Source organism: Cryphonectria parasitica (assembly GCF_011745365.1).
Source record: "Cryphonectria parasitica EP155 unplaced genomic scaffold M406scaffold_6, whole genome shotgun sequence".
Taxonomy (NCBI): Eukaryota; Fungi; Ascomycota; class Sordariomycetes; order Diaporthales; family Cryphonectriaceae; genus Cryphonectria; species Cryphonectria parasitica.
In genome coordinates this window covers 2,019,362-2,038,576 of record NW_024468914.1, presented here as the reverse complement: position 1 = coordinate 2,038,576, position 19,215 = coordinate 2,019,362, and the positions used below count along the sequence as shown (strand labels likewise).

Here is a 19,215-nt window from a genome sequence, read left to right as displayed (position 1 = left end):
TGATCCTGCACACACGGTTTCTGATCGGGAAATTCGGTCATACATGGTAACATTTCCTGTTGCCCCCCTCCCTTCCAATACAAAGACATACCGATTCCGTGCCGTGAATGTCTCGTTTCTTTCCATCCACCATGTACTTCTGCATACCGGTGTACCCAGTGTTATCTGGTTTTGAATTTAATCTAATGGGCTGGGAAAGGGGGAAGGGGGGCCAAGCGAGGTACTTAGTAGGCATGTAGGTTGGTCTGGGCCGTCCTGCACGTCCACATCAAGTCTACCCGTCTCTCGCCGACACGCATTACATGCCATACAAAAGCGTGGCACAACATTGCAGAACCGGCAATGTCTCTCTGGAGAGAATCGAAATGACATAGATGCATCACATCTATCCAAATTGTTCTGTGCTCTGCAAAAGTTTCCGTTTGTAACTTACATATGTGAGTCGTTATATGTGATGGGTTGTGCGAAGATTGTGTGTGGTGTTATTTGGACGGGTGCGTCTGTATCCAGGTAGTGGCTGCGTGAACTCACCATACAGTCAGTCTGTGTAAGCGCTCAGAGAACGGGACTCGAGAAAAAAAGAAATCCCCAAGATGAAACAAGATCCAGTTGTACCGATCCCAAGCTTCATGCTATCCCTACCGGCAGGACCAAAACCCCCATGTCCTCCTGCCCACCCTAAGGTGAGCCAGTGCCCCCCCCAACAGCGCCAACAGCAGCCTGTGATCTTCATCGTCCTCTTCCCTTGTTTTTAGAGCCTCGGGGTTCTATTCCCGAGATATTCTTGACCTAGCTCCATGTTGAGGCAGACAACACATGCTGCAAGAGATCATCTCTCTTTGGCATAGTATCCCCCTCTCCTTCCTTGAACATACCATGGATCCAGCCTGCGGCAGAATCACTTGCATGAGTGGTCAATATGTGGGGAAAGTCGATACAATTGTGCAGCACAAACCTCGACGACACCTTTTGAAACAATGGTGACTTACGGAAGGAGCGATTAGTTGGACAAAATCCGCCTGCAACTTTCAAGGCAAGATGGAAGGGCTGGCTTGCACGTTTTGGATTTAGGTAAAAACTCTCAAGAGAAATTTGACAAAGGAGAATTGTGCACATGTTGTTCCGCACAATCATGACCAACATGCTGACCCAGCCAAATTGACCAGTAGTCGTCTTCCTCATCATTTATATTCCCTTGCATCCGTCCACTTTACCAACCCCCCCAAAGAAAAATGACCCGTGTGACGGTCTAGTTATTCTGCTGCAGCGACATGGTGTCAATCATATTGAGCAGGCCCTCGGGAGAAAACAACATCCATGCGTTATCCAGCATGGTATTATCTCTGATTCCTCTCTTTTGCTCGAGGTAGGTATCCTTCCAGCCGCCAGCCTTCTCTAGGAAGCCGTGAATCAAAGCGAGGTCGTCAAGGGGAGGGAAAGGCTCTGGTAGTCCGACGACCGAACTGGCGGGCAGGAGGATCCATGCGAACTCCTGGGCATTGACAAGCGGGGAGCTGAAGTCTTCGGTGAAGTCCATCCATGCGCGGTAGAAGCGCTCCTTGTCCCTGCCCGCGGTCATCTGGTCGCACCGATCCCCATACCATACCTTGTCAGTAAACACATTATGGATTATACTTTGCGCAGTGTGTGTGTGTGTGTGTGTGTGTGTGTGTGTTGAATGGGGGAAGACATGGGTGGAACTTACGGAAAAGTCGAGCAAAAAAATAATCTGCTCGAGACGGCTCCTGTCTTGGTCGGTGAGTTGCATGCTGCGGAACTCCGCGGCTCGGGTGCGATCACGGCGGATGGCACGGTAGGCAGCCTGCCACAAAGGAAGGCCGGTGGGCTGAGGATACTCGCCGGCGGTGGGTACGATAGGCTGGCTAGAGTTGGCCATGATAAGCTGCACAGCAGGAGAAGTAGTAGTGATGGTGGCCATGACGCGTGAGTGTGTATATCTTGGACTCGTAAATGGTTGTTCCAGGGGAAGAGATAAAAACAAGGCTTGGTTGATTTGGTGTCTGATATGACCAGAAGAGACAGAGATAGGAAGGCGTGGAGGAAAGTCATAGAGGTAAAGAGAAAGGAAGGAGCTCTCAAGGTCCAGAGAAAGGACACAAGACCTCGATCAAATATAGTAAAAGGTTCCTTCCCATGCTGTATGTGATAGTAAATGCCCTCTTTCTTTTCTCCCAACCCCCCCCCCCCCCCCCTTCGCTCCTCCCTCCCTGAGGGGACCCACTCCCCCTTCCCACGCGGGCTTTCCCTTCTTTCACTTGTTACTTTTTGGTCGTTAGCCAGCGACGGGCCGCTGATCACTAGCTATTCCCTGAATGTGCCTCTGGCTAGGCAATTCACAAAGAGACAGAGCGGGTTAGAGAGAGAGAGAGAGAGTCTAGAGAGGCCTGAGGTCACAATGAAAAAGTACGCTAGCTCCTCTACGTCGAGATGTTTGAGACACGTACGGCTCGAGAAGCATCACACCTCTCCGCTTGTCTTCCACTTGTCTTTTTTCGAATTACCTATCTTAGTATCGTCCACAAGTTATTGTCTGCAAGTTTCACTATAATTTTATATTATTCGCCGCCCACGGGGCCCCAGGAAATGGACGGCTCACGGTCATGAGACATCTTTTTAGGCCTCCCGGGTCGTGAAATATGGTCGGTTTGATCAGGCATGAGGGGCCCTTGATACACTACCTATACTGCACCAGGTACATGACAGGAAAGAAAGTACTCTGCTTTGATTATATGTTTCCAGACTTTCTTTTCTCTCTGTCTGTCTAGCCCAACTCTTCCAACCAAACCCTCGGCCTCCATCACACTTCCTCTTCCTCTGGTGCTTGGGACAACAAGCCATGAACATGCAGAAGAGAAGAAGACAAAGACTGAGAGATGGCCGTGCTTACGGAACTTACTAGTTTCGCATATATTAATATCTCTGCGCCACTATGCTCGAGGTATACATGTGCGTGGTACCAAATGAATCCCTGCGCATATTCTTGTGGCATGCGGCACCTGCACGGGTGGTCGGCCGAACGGTCGAGTTGTATCGCGTGCCCGGGGGCTGCCGGAACACACGAGCTATGTCGAACGATGAAGCAAGCTAGAATCATTACCTCTCCCTCGACTCAACGGAAGAACGCCTCATTTTGCTGATCCGGAGCCATCAAGTTGTGGGTCTCTGATCAGGCGCCCCGTTTTCCGTATTGTCAACTGCTTCTGCAAGAAAAGATCTGTGCACTGACGCTTGATGCTAACATCAAGAGCCCTGGAGGCCCCCCCCCCTGCTCAACCCCACTCGAAGTGAGGGTGGTACTGGAGGAAGAAAAGAAGGAGAAAGAAAAAAAAAAACAATGCAAATCGATAACAAGAGCAATGATCGATTTTCCTTCTTCCTCGGGATTATGCTTCCGTTCTCTAATTATCCTAGGATGTTCTTGTCGTCTTCCCTCTTCTTCCTCTTTTCTTTTGCTCTCTCTGGGTCGTCCCAGCGGCAGCTTGGCAGGGTTTCTATTGCCCCGGTGTGCATGGCCGTCATGTGAGAAACTCCGGTGCCGCTCTGGAGATCGATACGGAATTTTCAATGTTGATCATGATCAAGGACGACGATGACAATGATAATGTTGATGCTGTTCTCAGTCTTGCTGTATCTAAAAGTGGGATGTTGACAATGCTTCTGGAACAATACTTGGATCTCGCTCACTACTAACATGACCTAACATCAACCGCACGAGTGCAACCAAGATACACCACATTCATTCTCGGCCGATCCTGCACAAGGTCCATGCCTTAGAGCTGTTCTCCTAGCCAGAGTCGCAGGCTGCAACGGACTTGATAACCAGGGAGAAGTGCTGCACAGATCATGGAGGACCTTGACAAAACATTACTATACAGCCACTCCTTGCCACTCATCAGTCCTTCAAGGGGTGCTAAGGATTGGCCGTCACCCCCCCCCCCCGGCCCCTCAACAACCTGCTGCACATCCAGACCGTCACATCACCTCCCACTTCTTCTTAACGCTCATGGACTTGCCAGAGCTTCCCCTACCGCCACTTGCCTTCTGGCTTCAACGCGATGGGCCTGGGGTTCGTGCAGACGAGCGACATCTTGAGGGAATTGACCGGACGCTTGATCATGTACTCCCAAGGGACGGGTTCCTCAGATTGTTTGAGGTGGCAAGGCCCTGGTGCAAAAGGTTAGCAGACAAGAGGAAAGAGGGGGGAAAAAAAAAAGAAAAAAAAAGAAAAGACCAAGGTCAGCACCCAAAGAAATACGCAAGGAACCATACAGCATGTGGCTTCGGTAACGGAGATGGACTCGATCTCCTTGGGGCAGAGGTGACCTGTCCGCATGTAGTCGTCGCACCACTCGAGGTTGAGCGTGTAAACATGCCCGCACTCCTCAAACTCCTCCTGCCAAGCAACGTCAAATAAGCTCAAAGTCCAGTCCCGCTCGCACCCTTGTTAACGGGTTGAGGGGGAGAGTGTGTCTTACCTCGATCCACAGACACATTGTGAAAGGGGGGGGGGGGGGGCTTGTGTTCAGACCAAGATGCAGAGAGAAAAAAAACTGTAGATGGAAATTGAAGATGTCACAAGGCCGTTGTGTCTGATCGTACACTCGACATCAGCTGACGGGGTGCGGTGCAATGTCCAGCTTTCAGGGCCTGCACAACATCGGGGAGATAGATGGATGGGGGAGAGAGAGAAACAAGGTGGGTGGCAGCACCCTCTGCTGCAAGTAACGTCCGACCATCCAGATATAAGAGACATGCAGGCACACACACACACACAGAGACACACACACAGAGAGAGAGAGAAAGAGGGAGGGAGAGAGAGAGAGAGAGAGAGAGAACGCCTCCTGTCACATACTACAATCGTTGGAAATTTCTCCGGCTCCCCATCCCGGCGCCGACCGCATATGTGATGATCTACCAAGAAGGTATAGTGCAGCTCGTATGACTCATTTGCGATGTCTTGAAGTAAAAAGCATAAATGACCTCGTAATTTTCCCTCTTCGGGCCATAGTTCTTATCTATTTACTTTTCTTTTATTCTTCTTCACTTGGTCTTGCATTAGTCTCAGGGTCGATCTTTTCGGCACGCGCGCGCCTCGAGAAGAAAAGAGAGAGAGAGAGAGAGAGAGAGAGAGAGAGAGAGAGAGAGAGAGAGAGAGAGAGAGAGAGAGAGAGAGAGAGAGACAGAGACTGAGACTGAGGCGAGATCCACAACGATGGATCTATCAAGGCGTGACAGCAAAACACACTTTGTCAAGGGTGTCTTGTTTCTTTTTTTTTTCTTCTTTCTTCTTCTTCTTTTATTGGAGGGGAATTCTTTTCAAAAAATTTATCTGTTCTGGCGGATGATGGGAACTGGAGGGGGAAGAAAAGGGAAGGAAAAGAAAGGTAGAGAGGAAGAGAGGAAGATGGGGTCTAGAGCGACGGATGTTTCACTCGGAACTTTGTGCTGGCTGAATCCTAGCCCCACTTAAAGATCATCTCTGGCACTCACTCTGCGATCAGAAGGCATGGGGCTCGAGAAGCACTGGACCAGCTTGAACATCAATCAAATGGTTTGATTCTGATGCGAGGTTGGCTACGTTGACTCGATGTGGGGTTCATTTGCCATCTGGCCTGCAGCAAGCAGCAAGCAGCAAGCAGCAAGCAGCACCGCCAGTTCGAACGATGTGGTGCGCAGCAACATTGGCGGGACCCCAGCGTGTTAGCGATCCCTTACAACATTGTCAAAAATACAACACATGAATCGACACGTGGCGAAATAGATAAGATTTCAAGCATGGGCAGAAAGGGAGAGGCCGGGGGGTTGGGTGAGGGGGGGGAGGGGGAATGGAAGGAAGGGAAGAAAAAAAGAAAAAAAAAGAGAAGAAAAAAGAGGGAAACCCTTGTGCGTTCATCTAATTCAGAGAAGGAGAGAAGGAGAGAAAAAAAAGGTGCCTCATCTGGGCTCAAGTTATGTATTCAGTAGGTGATTGTTAGTATGGGCCACTCCTCCACTGAAGCGCTCGAGGGGGGGGCGCGTGTGGTGCTGGAATGAAAGGGTTAGTAGGCTGGTGGGTGGGCATAGTGGGTCACCCTCCCTTCACTACACAGTACAGGAACTCGGAACATGTTGTTGCTATAAATGGGATGTCATCGGGATGATCTGTAATCTGTACTCTGCCAAAAGGAAAAGGATACAGACTGAGGGAAAAGCCTTCTTTGTTGATAGAAAGTCTGCATTTCCATTGCTTTTAGACCATTTCCCCCCCCCCAAGCTTGTACGTGGGGTCATTATGCTGACCACCGGTAGCCTCTTCAAGTAACGGGGTTACAGGAGACTCAATTTCGGCAGATGTTGGGAAAACACCACACAAAGAAAGACCGTCCCAGAGAGAGAGAGAGAGAGAGAGAGAGAGGTGAAAAGAAAGAGGGAGAGAATATACAAAGAAGAAGAAAAAAAAATAAAAGAAAAAAAAGATGATCAGAGAAATCAAACCTAGAAAGAAAACCAGTCATACAAAGGAGCGGCATAATGTGCCCCCCTCCACCCCCCCCTTTGTCTGTTTGTACGGACTTTGGATGCAGAGCTCTTCTAGATGCAGACATCAGCCAGACAAAGCATGAGATGCTGCTACCTTGCTTGAGCACGCGCGATAAGTGGATTTTACAGATTCCAACTCTAATGTTTAAAACATCCCCTCCATGAGGAACCTCTTCGTCTACTCAGACTCTTGTCGTCTGCCTCTTTGCCTAATCACATCACCTATCTATCGATTCCCAACCTCCCAACCTCCCAGGTCATTTTCAGCCCGAAACTCAAAACTCAAAACTACACTCACTCATGGAGTTTTCCGAGAAAACCCCTTTGCCCCTTTTGCCCTCCACTCCCAGTAACACCACCAGGCACAAAACCTACGAGTCATGGACGGTGGTCTCGCAGCACAACCGCCACCTATCTACAGGCCTCGCCCGGCTGGGGCGCTGCCTTCTTGGCCACAACAACCGCCGCCGGCGCACCTCTTCATGCTACGTAGCGACCGTCTACGCAAACCGGCACTTCAGCTCCGACGAGCTCGCCGCCGTCTACAACCAGGAGTGGGCCCTCCACCACCACCCAACTCGTGGTAGCCCCGCGGCCTATAGGCACGAGCTGTGGTGGTGGTGGTGGTGCCGCCGGCTCCTCGGGAGGCTGCCGCGGGACGTGCAGGAAGCGGTCGGCTCGCTCCTCGATCAGCGGACCCGTGAGACGACCGGTCTCGATACACGTTGCGAGTGGAGGCTCGTGGTTCTCAAGGAAGTTGAGACCAGGAGCTATCAGCTCTGGTGCACAGAGTACCGACTGATCATTGAGGGCTGTGAGCGCTAGGCCATAGCTTTTTTTTTTTTGGAGATTTTCCCCTCTCTCTCTCTCTCTCTCTCTCTCTCGCTCTCTCTCTTGTTTTTGACGTGGGTTTGGGGGACGGCGTTGTTTCCCAGGAAAGGGGGTCACGAGCTCGTAGCAAGGTATGGGATGATGGAGCGCAGGAGAAATGGCAAAAGAAGTTTTGTTCAGAGCTTCTTGTGGCTGGCTCTTGTTTCCCCCCCCCAATGAGCCACTGAATGTGTGTGTATACACTATATACCTCTGTATGCCTGGGGGACATGACGTATACGGTTTTTCTTTTCTTTTCTTTTCTTTTTTGTTTCCTTTCTTTCTTTCTTGTCTCTTTTGTCCTTTGCCCCCCCCCCCCCCCCTCTAGTTGTCCAGCGGTGAGACATTCGGGTCCCAGCAGACAGGCTTGTACTCGGTCGACTGAAGTTCCTTGACCTCGTCGGGGGTCAACTCGAAGGAATACACCTCGGTATTCTGCTTGATACGGGCGGGCGTGACGCTCTCTGTTGTCCGGGTCATTCAAAATTAGCCACACCTCTCTCTACCACACTCTCGCACACACACACACACACACACACACACACACACAAAAGACGGTGGAAAAGAGACAAAAAGGAAAAGGGGGAAAACTTACTGGGCAAGGGGACGTAGCCCTTTTGCAAACTCCAGCGGATCAGGATCTGGGCCTCGGTGACGGCATACTTGTCCGCCAGCTTCTTGAGGACGGGCTCCCCCCACCTCTCGCCGCGCACAAGAGGGGAGTAGGCCTCGACGGCGACACCCCGGGCGCGGCACCAGGCGGCGATATCCTCGCGGGCGCACCAGGGGTGGATCTCCCACTGGCCCACGGACAGGACGCCGCCTTTGCCGGGCCCGCCGCGCTCGGCCTCGAGCTCCTTGATGTGGGTGTCGAGCTCGTCCAGGTGGTGGACGCCGTAGTTGGACACGCCGATGCTGCGGACGGTGCCCTCCTCGACGCACTCCACCAATCCCTTCCAGGCGGCCTTGCGAGCGGCCGACCCGCCGTAGGGGGCGTGCAGGAGCATCAGGTCCACGTACTCTAGGCCCGTGAGCGCAAGCGTCTTTGCGACCTGGGCCTTGGCATTCTCGTACGACAGCGACCGGCCGGGCACCTTGGAGGTGAAGAAGATCTGGTCGCGGGGGATGGTGTCGGCAATCTTTCGGATGGCGGCACCGCAGCCCGCCTCGTTCTTGTACACAGCCGCACAGTCGATCTGCGAAAGGCGGGAAGAGGGGGGTTGTCAGTCGCTTGGAGCAGGGGGGGCTGGCTGGATGAAGGTGGCTTGCTCGCCAGTTGAAGAAAAGGGGGGGGGGAGGAAAAGGACGCACGTGTCGGTAGCCAATGTTCATGGCCTCGATACAGACGTCCTCAGCAACATCTTCGGGACTAAATATCATAGGCAAAAGAATCGATTAGCTTGGCCATGGCAACGATGGGAGACATGAATAGAGAAAGAGAGAAAAAGGGAGGAAGAAGAAGAAGAAGAAGCTCCTCTCCTTCGTCTTGTTATATCGTACTCACGTCTGCCAGACCTATATATTTGATTACACAAACACCCCAGCCGGTCAGCGTCAAACTTGTTCCCTCCAATGAAGCGGGGGGAAAAAGGGAATCTATCTTGCTTACACCAAATCCCAGAAGGGGGATCTCGTGGCCGCTGTTCAGCTTGATCTTGGTCTCGAGGCTGAGTGCGGAAGCCATAGTGTCGCTCGTTGCTGAATGATGGAGATGTGCACGGGAGGATTTGAAGACGAGACAGCCATGTCAAGGGAGGAAGAGGGCAAACCAAAGATTATTATAAATCCAAGGTCGTTGTGGTGAATAAGAGCCACTCCACCGGGTCAAGTTGCCGGTAACCGGAGGGAATAATTGTACGGGCTGATTGGATTTGCACTGAGCCGGGCCGGTTTCTCGTCTTTTGCAGCCACTCACTCACTGCCTGAATTTGTTGTTTGATAAGTAGAATAGATGGGGTCCCCTTTTTCTTTCTTTCTTTCTTTCTTTTTTCTTTTCTTTCTTTTTTTCCTTTTCTTTTCTGGTTCACTTTATGAGGAGAAAAACCCTATGGGGGATCTTGTTTGGCCTTGTTATTTGACACGGACAGCCTCCCCCCCCCCCCCCACCTGCACATGGCGCGTCTCCCCCCCCCTGCTCACCCAGCTTACCTGAGTGCGGGGTAAAGTACTTGGGGAATAGGCCTGTGCTATAGGGGATCACGTGGGTATGTGAGGTAACTAGCTGAGCCGCTGCCATCCATCACTTGCTGCTGTTGCTGTTGTCGTCCCTGCTGCGACCACTGCCACATCACACTCAGCAGCACAATACATGCAAAGCAGCCGTCACCTTCTATTGATTCCACTTGTCGATGCTTTCTTCTTCTTCTTCTTCTTCTTCATGACTGGGGTCATGTGAGGGCATCGTCATGACCTCCCCCCCCCCCCTCTCTAGGTCTATACTTTCACCATCACACATTCTTCTCTTCTCTCGACAACAACCATGCTGCCATCCACCAGCACAAGGATTGTAGGCAAGTGTCAAAGAACAAGATGTGGGACACTCCCCCTTTTCAGCTTACTCAAGTCAAGTTCTCCAGTGAGGCTGTCCAGCAGCCTGACACACAGCATCTCCCGAGGCCCCGATGAACCTCCCCTGCTTGCGGAAACCATCCCAGAGAACCTCAAGAGGGTTGTCTCCCATTACGGTGACCATCCTGCAGTGATTGCGAGGACGGCGGCCAACAATGACAACAGGACCAGCGCGACCTTGACAACAAGAGAGACGTCTCTCAGCTATGCGGCGCTGGACGCAGACTCGAGCGCCCTCGCCGTGTCCCTGCAAGCACTTGGGGTGAAGAAGGGCGACAGGGTGGCCGTCAGCCTGGGGAACACGATCGAGCACGCGACGCTGAGCTATGCCATCTTCAAGCTGGGAGCCGTTCTGGTGCCCCTGAACCCGTCCTTCAACGCGTCCCAGGTCGGCGCCGCCCTCTCGCACCTGGGCGTCCAAGTCTTGGTCATCGGTGCCGTCTCGGACCGGGCGTACAGGCCGTGCCAGGGGCGGGACAACCTTGCGCTGCTGCAGGCCTTGGTGCCAGACCTGGCGTCGGGTACAGTCGAGAGCCCCCAGGTGCCGACGCTGCGGAGGATCGTGGTGCTGGACAATACGGATGGCCATGCGGCCTCGGTCTTGAGGGTCCAGGAACACGCCTCGCTGACGCCTTACTCGGCGCTGGTGGGCGGTTCGTCTTCTTCCTCCTTGGGCTCAGCCAGCCGGCCAGTCGTGGCCGTCGTCCCGGATGCGCCGCTCCACCCAGACGATACCGTCAACATCCAGTTCACGTCCGGCACGACCTCGCATCCCAAGGCGGCCATGCTCACCCACACCAATATTCTGAACAATGGCTACCTGATCGGCAGGCGCATGGGTCTGGTCCCTGGTGACCGCATCGTCTGTCCGCCCCCGCTGTTCCACTGTTTCGGCAGCGTCCTCGGCTTCATGGCCACGGCGACCTCTGGCGCGGCCATCCTGTTCCCCTCGCCTGCGTTTGACCCCGTGGCCAGCCTGCGCATGGCCCTGGACCACCGCGCCACGGGCCTGTACGGGGTGGCCACAATGTTTGTGTCCATGCTGGAGCTGCTCGAGGACCACCACCACGCCGGTGTGTTCACGGCAGACGAGGCGCGGCAGCTTCCCCAACATCTAAGCAAGGGTATTGCCGGCGGATCATCGATGCCTGAGTCACTCATGCGCAGATTGTACGGAAAGCTGGGCCTCGAGGAGCTCGTCATTTGTTATGGTATGACGGAGACGAGCCCCGTGTCGTGCATGACCGCGCCGACAGACCCGCTGCACAAGAGGACAGGCAGCGTGGGCAAGGTGATGCCACACACGACGGTCAAGATCGTGGACCCGGGCGACAGGCGCAGGGTGATGCCCATCGGGCAGCGCGGGGAGCTGGCGGCGAGCGGGTACCTCGTCATGCAGGGCTACTGGGCTGCCGAGGACAAGACAGAGGAAGTGCGCATCTTTGAGCCTCATGATGATGATGATGATGAGCACGAGGAGGAGGAGGAGGAGAAGGAGGAGGAGGAGAAGGAGGAGGAGGAGAAGGAGGAGGAGGAGAAGGAGGAGGAGGAGAAGGAGGAGGAGGAGAAGGAGGAGGAGGAGAAGGATGGGCAACGACGAGGTCGGTGGTGGCTGTATAGCGGGGATGAGGCCAGCATGTCAGAAGATGGCTATGTCAGCATCACGGGCCGCCTGAAAGACTTGATCATCCGGGGCGGCGAGAACATCCACCCGCTCGAGATTGAGAACGTTCTCTTCCAACACCCGCTCATTGCAGAAGCCTCCGTGGTCGGCGTTCCCGATGCCAAGCTGGGCGAGACCGTGTGTGCTTTCATTATCCCGCATGCAGGTGTGGTCACGAAAGAGGAGGACGACGAGGACGAGGACGGCGAGGGCGAGGAGAACAGCCAGCCCGGCCCACCACCACCACCACCACCGCCGCTCACCACCACCACCACCACCCTGTGCAAGGAACAAGTACGTTCTTGGGTGCGCTCTCAGCTGAGCGGGCACTTGGTGCCACGGTACATTTTCTGGATCGACGAGTATCCCAAAACCGCGAGCGGTAAGATCCAAAAGTTCAAGCTGCGCGGTGCCGCCATAGATATGATTCAGGAGGTGCACAAGGGCAACTAAACTATCAGGCACAACCTCAGCGCCGGCTGATCGAATTTGCCGTCCAACGTCCTGCATCTTGTGTGCCGTTACAACCTAATTTTTTCTGCAGATTTTCGGTAGCAGAAACTGGAAGAAGACTAGCATAAATCTTGAAGATATTGCATTCATAACTACAGTCCTAACAACCTCCATATAGCTAGCATGTTAGTCATGCTTGTGAAAATTAGCAAACTGAACTATATATCTGATTTTGATCAATACCACCCACTAATTTCGCTATGACATCGAATTCAGATACTCGAAAAACATCGAGCGAATCGATGCGGAGGAAGCGGTAGTATAGCACCGTTAGTAATGTTACACGGATAGGGTGCGCCTAGCACAATGGCATCCGAGTTAGGCGCCGGGGCAAATTGGCACCATCTCAGCAACGATGAGTTGGCAACGATCCTTCGTGAACACGTCGACCAATGTGCAGGAGTCTGGAACAGTTGGGCATCAAGGCATCACTACCAATGTAACCCTCGCCGTCTATAAGAAGGCGAGGCCAGGATGACCTGACTGAAGGAAGGGAGAAGGAAACCTCAAGCACTCCTTAGACTCCCTTAGCAATTATTGTTAAAACCGAAGTTACTTCCAAGCCCTCTACTAGAGCCCTTGTAACAGGTAAGCAGCCCCATGATTCGCATTTATTGAGAGAGGAGACAAACCGGCCGAGATTTTCGTGAGCTAAAATGGTGCTCGCGCATGCTATCAGTCCTAGCTCTACCTTAAATAAAGTGGTGCCACTTCTTTTCCTCGTCCATTCACGATCCATACAGCCGGCTCCGGCTCGTAGCGGCGTTGGTGGCAAGGGTGGAATACTTTGTGTCTCTGAGTCGATTGGTGTAGAAGTGATTTCATTGTCTTCTGACAATGCCCCTAACGAGGCCCTCCTGCCATAGTTAGCTAAGTGTCTATGACGGAGAGGCTTAGAGTAAGCAAGAGAGAGCATATACGGGCTATGTCCTTTACTTCTCCGAGAATACTACTGCTCATCAACCCGTCTTTTGCCCCACCCTGACCAAACGATGAATCCTCCCAATACCCATCAATGTGTTTCCATCGATCTACAGTATCTAGTGATGCTTGTGTTGCTTTTCCTTGTTGTAATATATGATAGCTGCATAGAATGAAGTCATGAGATGCAATCAGTCATGATTCGTGAGCCAGACTGCTGATTACCCCACCAACGACTTTATCCTGCTGACCGGCCGAGCTGTTTCAGCTGCTTGAACGGTGCTAGAAGCTGATCTACCACTCTTTCAGCTGATATAGGATTAGTAACAGAAAAGGATTCCTTACAAGGATTACATCAAATGACCCATAGTGTGGGATTAGATCAAGAAAATACAGATACAGCTTGTAGAGCATCGAGAAGGCAGAACAATGCGAATTTTGTAGACATAAATCCCAGCATGTAACTAAGACTCTTGATGTTCAATACACTCCCTCATAGGAGCATAGGAGGTACCCTGGTCCCAATCAACCCATGTCCAGACCTCCATCTGAACGAAGTCTTCTCCCTCTCGGACTAGGTGGTCGAGGAACCTGTGAGTTCGTCTCCCAGGGATGCTTTCAACATCGTAGAATGGAAGACAGATAGTTCCAGGCAGATGTCGGGCATTACTATCCTGACGAAATGTGTCCCGACGAAAAGATGCAAATCTATAAAGATCCGCAGCTAATGCATTTTCCCAGCTGAGTACAATATGGCTCAATCTGCACAGATACAAAGTATCCGATGCAACTCTGGTGCTCTCCAAACATGACCAAACAGGCGTATAATGTACTAAAATCTGTTACCAGAGGTCTTGGTTTTTGAACTTCTAAGCACTCACCAGATGCATCCCATTCAATCACCACAGGCGGGCAAGGAAATGTCTCGACAGGTGCCTCGACAGGTGCCTCGACAGGTAGGAGAGGAGGCGACTCCGAGGATTGTGCGCTCCTAGGACGCATGTCGAACCAATGGATAGAGAATTCTGAAGTTTTCCTAGGTGACGAAAGTATGGAGCACAGCTTGAGGGCAAAAAATTGCAGCATGGGAAGAGCCAATTGTTGTTGGTTTATTGACTGAAGGCTCCTAAAACCCACCCCCCAACCCCCGCCCCCCGCTTTCACGCTAATTCCTGGCCTGCACCGAGTATTTTTTCTTTTGCAGATGCGATCTTGGTAGTCTACCGGAATGTCTCAGGTGAGGCAGCGGGAGATCATCTCCACTACTTAATTCCAATCTTGCTTGGTTGCATGCATTTAAAACCATCTGGCGCCAAGGTAGCAGGGTGTGGGTGTGAAGGTATTAGATATAGCTCTTCAGTTATCAATCTAAGTATTTATTTATTATATACTTGAATAGCTCCAAAAGCGAATGAAAGCATTTGCACGGATTACTTGTTATATTTCCGTATTCAGTGATTGCTACTTTAATACCGCTCTTGTTAGCATAAACCCTTTGTATACTTTAGGATCTTCGGATACTGCAGTGCATCATTACACATATCAAGAGCTTAATTTAAATAAATTATATAAGTTAGCTAAGTAGGATATATATATCAGCTAAGTATATTATATATGCTAGCTAAATAGGTTGTATATATTAGTATATAAGTCGGCGCCCCACTTTTGTTAACTACGGATGCCACGGTTGTGTGAGTACAGATTTCCTAAAGACTTTCATATGTTAAGAGGAATTAGGAAAGGCAGGATTGCGAGAAGGGAGTTCGATCACTATTCTGCCCCGCCCCGGATCTTGCTTTAGCCATTATGTGGCGCGAAGGACGGCTCGTAATAGATGGCCACTACACCAGCACAGACGGCACCCAAGGCAAATATGAAAAGAAGAAAAAAAGGCATATCGCTTCTTAGGTTGTTCCTTGTTTTGTATTAACGGTTCTGCGCTCTAACTGCGGCCCGCGCAAGCTCTCTTCTCCTCCAACCAGCCCACTCGTCGAGGTATGCAAGGCAGCGCTCCCTCTCCCGCACGCAAGCCTGCCGGAAATCCCGCTCTGCTTTCTCGTCCGTGACGGGACCTGACCTCCTCGCTCGACGGGTAAATCGTCCTTTGGTTATAGCCCGTTCAAGATCCAAGAGACGCATACCGGACGGGCCGTTATCGTTATAGCGAAGCACAAAGTTGCGCGGCTCTGCGTCGCAGTGCAACATGCCCCTCCCGTGCACTTGTTTAAGCACAACCTCCATAGACTCCTTCCATCGCTCGGTCTCCGTGACTACTATATCACGGCATTGTAGTAAGGACGTCCCGGCCCAGCTGAGCAGGAGGAAAGCTGGGAAGTCCCTCGCGAAGCGAAAAGGTGGCCTGGGACGATCGCGTGGAAGGTCTACCAAGCCAGCACAGACTGGTATCGCATTGCCTTGCAAGTCACGTAGCTTCCGATAGACTCGTTCCTCATATTTGAGGCGTTGTACCGCATCCGAAGTCCTACCAGCTTTCGCGATGAGAACATACCCCCCAGGTTGAATCCGAACTTTGAAAAGAGCCGAGGCCGCGCCGTACTGATCTGCGTACGTAGCATTCTCGGTGCTCCTTTGCAAAAGGATCGGGGCCTCCTCTGTATTATCGTAGTCGTAGTTATACATGGGGAGTTGAATGCTGGAGCGCGCAAGGGACCGTAGGTCGAGGGTCTGGGCATGCAGCTGATGTAGCGGCCAATTTGGACATGAGGGGTCTTGAGGTTGGTACGTAGTAGACGGCTCGGCGCGGTGAGCGAGTGAGAGGATGCAGCGGGATGTACAGAACGGTACAGCATCCATGGAACTGTGAGCCACGGACTGCTCTATTTCGGGTGGCGGCGTAAGACAGGGGGGACTTGGATGAGCAACTGATACTATTGACAGTCGGGGCCGTTTGGTGGGGCGGTTGTCATCCTCGTCATGCTCCGAGGACACGCGCTTGTGTGTATTCTGTTTATGCTGTCCCGTCCACACTTGGTCACCTGAGCTTTTCGTAATAGCGCTTGTTGTGGACTGTAAGGTTTTGGACTCGAGTGACTGTTCTCGCACCCGCGCGTCCCGCCAGACCAGGGCCGACTCAGCAGTTGTAGCTTCCTGATGTTCGGCTTCTGTTAGGTAGCTTGCCGAGAATAAAGATAGTAGAGCTAGACAGATCAGGCGTGAGAGCGGGGTGGCCGCCAGCGATGCTATATCTTCCCGCTCATGAACGGGGTGTTCCGGCTGCGGGGCCGACGGTGGCAAGGCCAAGTATTCGATAATCTTCGGGGAGGAGGGCGAGATGCGCAGCAGGACGTAGCTCTGGCCAGTTGTAATATAGCCATAGCGTCGCTTGCTATTAACCAGCGAGCTATAGATCTGCGTAGCGACAGCTGCGAGCCACCTCTGATCTTCCTCGAAATTGTTCTGTTGGTTTCGCTCGGCGGATTGCATGAACTGTATTGTGTCGATCGTCGGATTGCCCCCTAGAGCGCTATAGATCAGGGTGCGGGTAAGCTTGTGGGGCGCTTTGGCCTCGCCGATGAGCAGAAGGCGCCTGGAGGGCGGGGAGGAGCTCGAGACGAAGGAGCAGTAGTAGTCGCCAGGACCGGACTTGAGGTTGATCTTATTCTCCTACACCTCTTGTCAGCGACCTGCAGGAGGAGGCCAATTCTCGAAGGCCCTTGGCTGGGCCACGCGACCAAGCTATAGGTCACTCACCGAGTTGATCCTGACGACGGGCTGAATGCTGGCCTGGCTAAGACTGGGGCTGGGAGTGTCTGTGATAACATTGATCTCGTCCTCGGTGACCTCGGGCCCGTGATCACCTGTGTCTGTTGGGTCCGTCGATTTGGAATCCGACCTTTTCCTCTTGTGGCCGGCGATGTGGGCGGGAACCGTGATGGTCCTGTGGTGCGGGGAGAACATGAACTCGCCCGGTACATCCTGGCTATCCATCGGCGCCAAATCTGTCCTGTATCCTCGGCGATGTAGGATCGGCGTCACAGCTGCGCGTATAGCGGACCGGCGAAGAGCTGCATCGAGAATCTTGTTTGCTGGTTTGTAAAGGGTATCGACGTCGAAGAGATGAACAGCGGCCTCGCTGTTGATGACTGACAGCGCTTGGCCCGTCTCGCTGACATGGAGGCGGCTAGGGAATGTTTCTTGGGTATGACCACCTTCGGCGTCTTCGAGCACAGTAAGGAGGCAATTGAAGATGTCGTCGAGTACGTCGGAGCCATCCTTCCACGGCGCCAGACGAGCCGGGGCAAGGCGCCCTTCGGGATCGGTGATGGCTCCTTGGGTTGTGGTCGCAGGGTCTCGATCGATCTCGATGTATTCGGACGCCATATTGGCGTAGGACGCGAGAAAGGCCCGGAGGTCCTGGCGGGCGCAATCGCTGCTCGGGTGGTCCATTTTGTCATGATAGGGTGGTTGTCGTCATGACGTTTCGAGAATGAGGTGCGATGTGAAACAGCGCAATTGGCCTATTGTTGTTGACGCCATCGCCAGTCGATAAAACTAGCTATTTCCGTCCGGTTCGGACTAATATAAATCCGGGCCCCTAATAGAGATTATCGGCCGGAGCCTTGCTGTTATGACCCATCCAGCATGCAGGTCACGAAACAGGCCCCGCCAACAAGGAACCAAGCATTGCAGCCCAACACGTGAACAAACCAACCAGGATTAGATAACCCAGGGTTAGGGTTACAAGCAATTATGTAGCCTTAGCACATAGGCAACATAGGCAGCATGACTATGTAGCCTCAGCACATAGGCAACATAGGTAGTATGACTATGTAGCTTCATGTAATGATGCACTGCAGTATCCGAAGATTCTAAAGTATACAAAGGGTTTATGCTAACAAGAGCGGTATCAAAGTAAGAAGCTGCTCGCCACGCATGTCACGGAATTCGCAGCATCAAGCAGGTTCTGGTGCTTTTTTCCGGAACAGGAATTAGGAAGAGAACCACTTTGATCTGATCAATATTGCAACTCAGTATATAATAATAAGCCCTACTAAACCGGATATCTCTACATCTTTACGAGGTCCTCCTTGGCTAAGACGAAGATCCCCACTCGCTCTACTTCTTTATCCACCTGAGCCACAACTACTCCAAGATCCTGATACCCAAGTTTATTGTAAAGGCACTTGCCCATTGGGCTAGCTGTGACAGTTAGGGTCCAACCACCCCGCTTGATAGCTTCCTCCTTGCCCCAATTGCATAGTATAGTGCCAGCCCCACGGTAGCGGAAGTCTGGATGAACAATGAGCCACTCCAGCCTTAGCTGCTTGCTCCCATACTTGTTGAAATATTTAGAATATGTTTCAGACATTCTTTTAGAATATTCTTTCATATGCGCTGGATCAGCATCCCGCCGCTTCTCAATGCCATGATCTAATAGAACCGATCAGCTGCTAGCCTCATGTAAAAAGCAAGGCAGTGCAGTACATACCTCCAATATTCGACTTGATACACATATCTATATCCCAGATACTATATGCAATTGTTTTATTAGACAATCTTGCAATAAGAACTGAATACTTTTCTGGCTGTTGCATATATGTGTCGAGATCCTTCCCTGTCCACTCATCAAAGTCCTCTGGGAACTCAACACGATTCGGAAACTTGTAGGCACAGCCAGGATCATCTGGGAAGCCACTTCTGATGACTTCAATGATATCCTGCCGGTCTTCCTTCGTAGCCTTGCGGATTTCGATGTCCCTCGATTGTACCTCTACATTACAGACTTTTAGGTCCATAGTAGCGGCTGCGAGTGACTGTGAATAGGAATGGTTTTGAGTTTGATAGAGAAGTAGTAGTATTGTGGGAAAGCAGGGCTTTGATAGGGGGATGAGAAAAGGAGAGGGTGGGGGAACAGGAAAGAAAAGGTGAAATGACATGGACGGGCGATGATCTTTGAATTTGACCTTCTTGGCTTCTGCCTTGTCCTCAAGCTTAGTCAGTTCTTCGGTATTATCGGATACTGTCAATAGTGCATCCTCCTCAAAGCCGAACCACGATTCCGCTTAGCTAGCACGCACTTGCAGTAGGCAGGTTTTCCCTGACGTTCCTTTCGTAGCTTCTCCACTCACGTATTCTGTATAACTTAGCTTGCTATACTGCTTTCGTAATAGCTTCACCGC

General features: G+C 52.0%; 6 protein-coding genes across 6 annotated transcripts; 2 read left to right on the top strand and 4 right to left on the bottom strand.

The window, feature by feature from the left end:
* Window positions 1-1,002: 1,002 nt before the first annotated feature.
* On the bottom strand, window positions 1,003-2,104 carry M406DRAFT_357113 (uncharacterized protein). The gene is made up of 2 exons (XM_040923594.1): window positions 1,706-2,104; window positions 1,003-1,579 (listed from the first exon to the last, which is right to left on the bottom strand). Exons 1-2 carry the CDS (start codon window positions 1,937-1,939, stop codon window positions 1,250-1,252), a joined length of 564 nt encoding a protein of 187 aa, XP_040774502.1. The 5' UTR covers window positions 1,940-2,104; the 3' UTR covers window positions 1,003-1,249.
* Window positions 2,105-6,531: 4,427 nt separating this feature from the next.
* M406DRAFT_74132 (uncharacterized protein) lies at window positions 6,532-7,365 on the top strand (the record flags this gene model as incomplete). The annotated part of the gene is made up of 2 exons (XM_040925707.1): window positions 6,532-6,565; window positions 6,797-7,365. 2 exons carry the CDS (start codon window positions 6,532-6,534, stop codon window positions 7,363-7,365), a joined length of 603 nt encoding a protein of 200 aa, XP_040774501.1.
* Window positions 7,366-7,734: 369 nt separating this feature from the next.
* Window positions 7,735-9,094, bottom strand: M406DRAFT_261336 (putative aldehyde reductase; the record flags this gene model as incomplete). The annotated part of the gene is made up of 5 exons (XM_040917434.1): window positions 7,735-7,874; window positions 8,006-8,606; window positions 8,722-8,779; window positions 8,915-8,925; window positions 9,020-9,094. 5 exons carry the CDS (start codon window positions 9,092-9,094, stop codon window positions 7,735-7,737), a joined length of 885 nt encoding a protein of 294 aa, XP_040774500.1.
* Window positions 9,095-9,982: 888 nt separating this feature from the next.
* On the top strand, window positions 9,983-12,073 carry M406DRAFT_227172 (acetyl-CoA synthetase-like protein; the record flags this gene model as incomplete). The annotated part of the gene is made up of 2 exons (XM_040915762.1): window positions 9,983-11,410; window positions 11,543-12,073. Coding segments are annotated over 2 exons (1,959 nt in total), but the record flags the coding sequence as incomplete, so codon positions are not given.
* Window positions 12,074-15,001: 2,928 nt separating this feature from the next.
* M406DRAFT_74129 (uncharacterized protein) lies at window positions 15,002-17,482 on the bottom strand (the record flags this gene model as incomplete). Its single annotated transcript, XM_040925706.1, has 2 exons — window positions 15,002-16,699; window positions 16,787-17,482. 2 exons carry the CDS (start codon window positions 17,480-17,482, stop codon window positions 15,002-15,004), a joined length of 2,394 nt encoding a protein of 797 aa, XP_040774498.1.
* Window positions 17,483-18,050: 568 nt separating this feature from the next.
* Window positions 18,051-18,824, bottom strand: M406DRAFT_357110 (uncharacterized protein). The gene is made up of 2 exons (XM_040923593.1): window positions 18,525-18,824; window positions 18,051-18,466 (listed from the first exon to the last, which is right to left on the bottom strand). Exons 1-2 carry the CDS (start codon window positions 18,628-18,630, stop codon window positions 18,102-18,104), a joined length of 471 nt encoding a protein of 156 aa, XP_040774497.1. The 5' UTR covers window positions 18,631-18,824; the 3' UTR covers window positions 18,051-18,101.
* Between the last annotated feature and the right edge of the window lie 391 nt (window positions 18,825-19,215).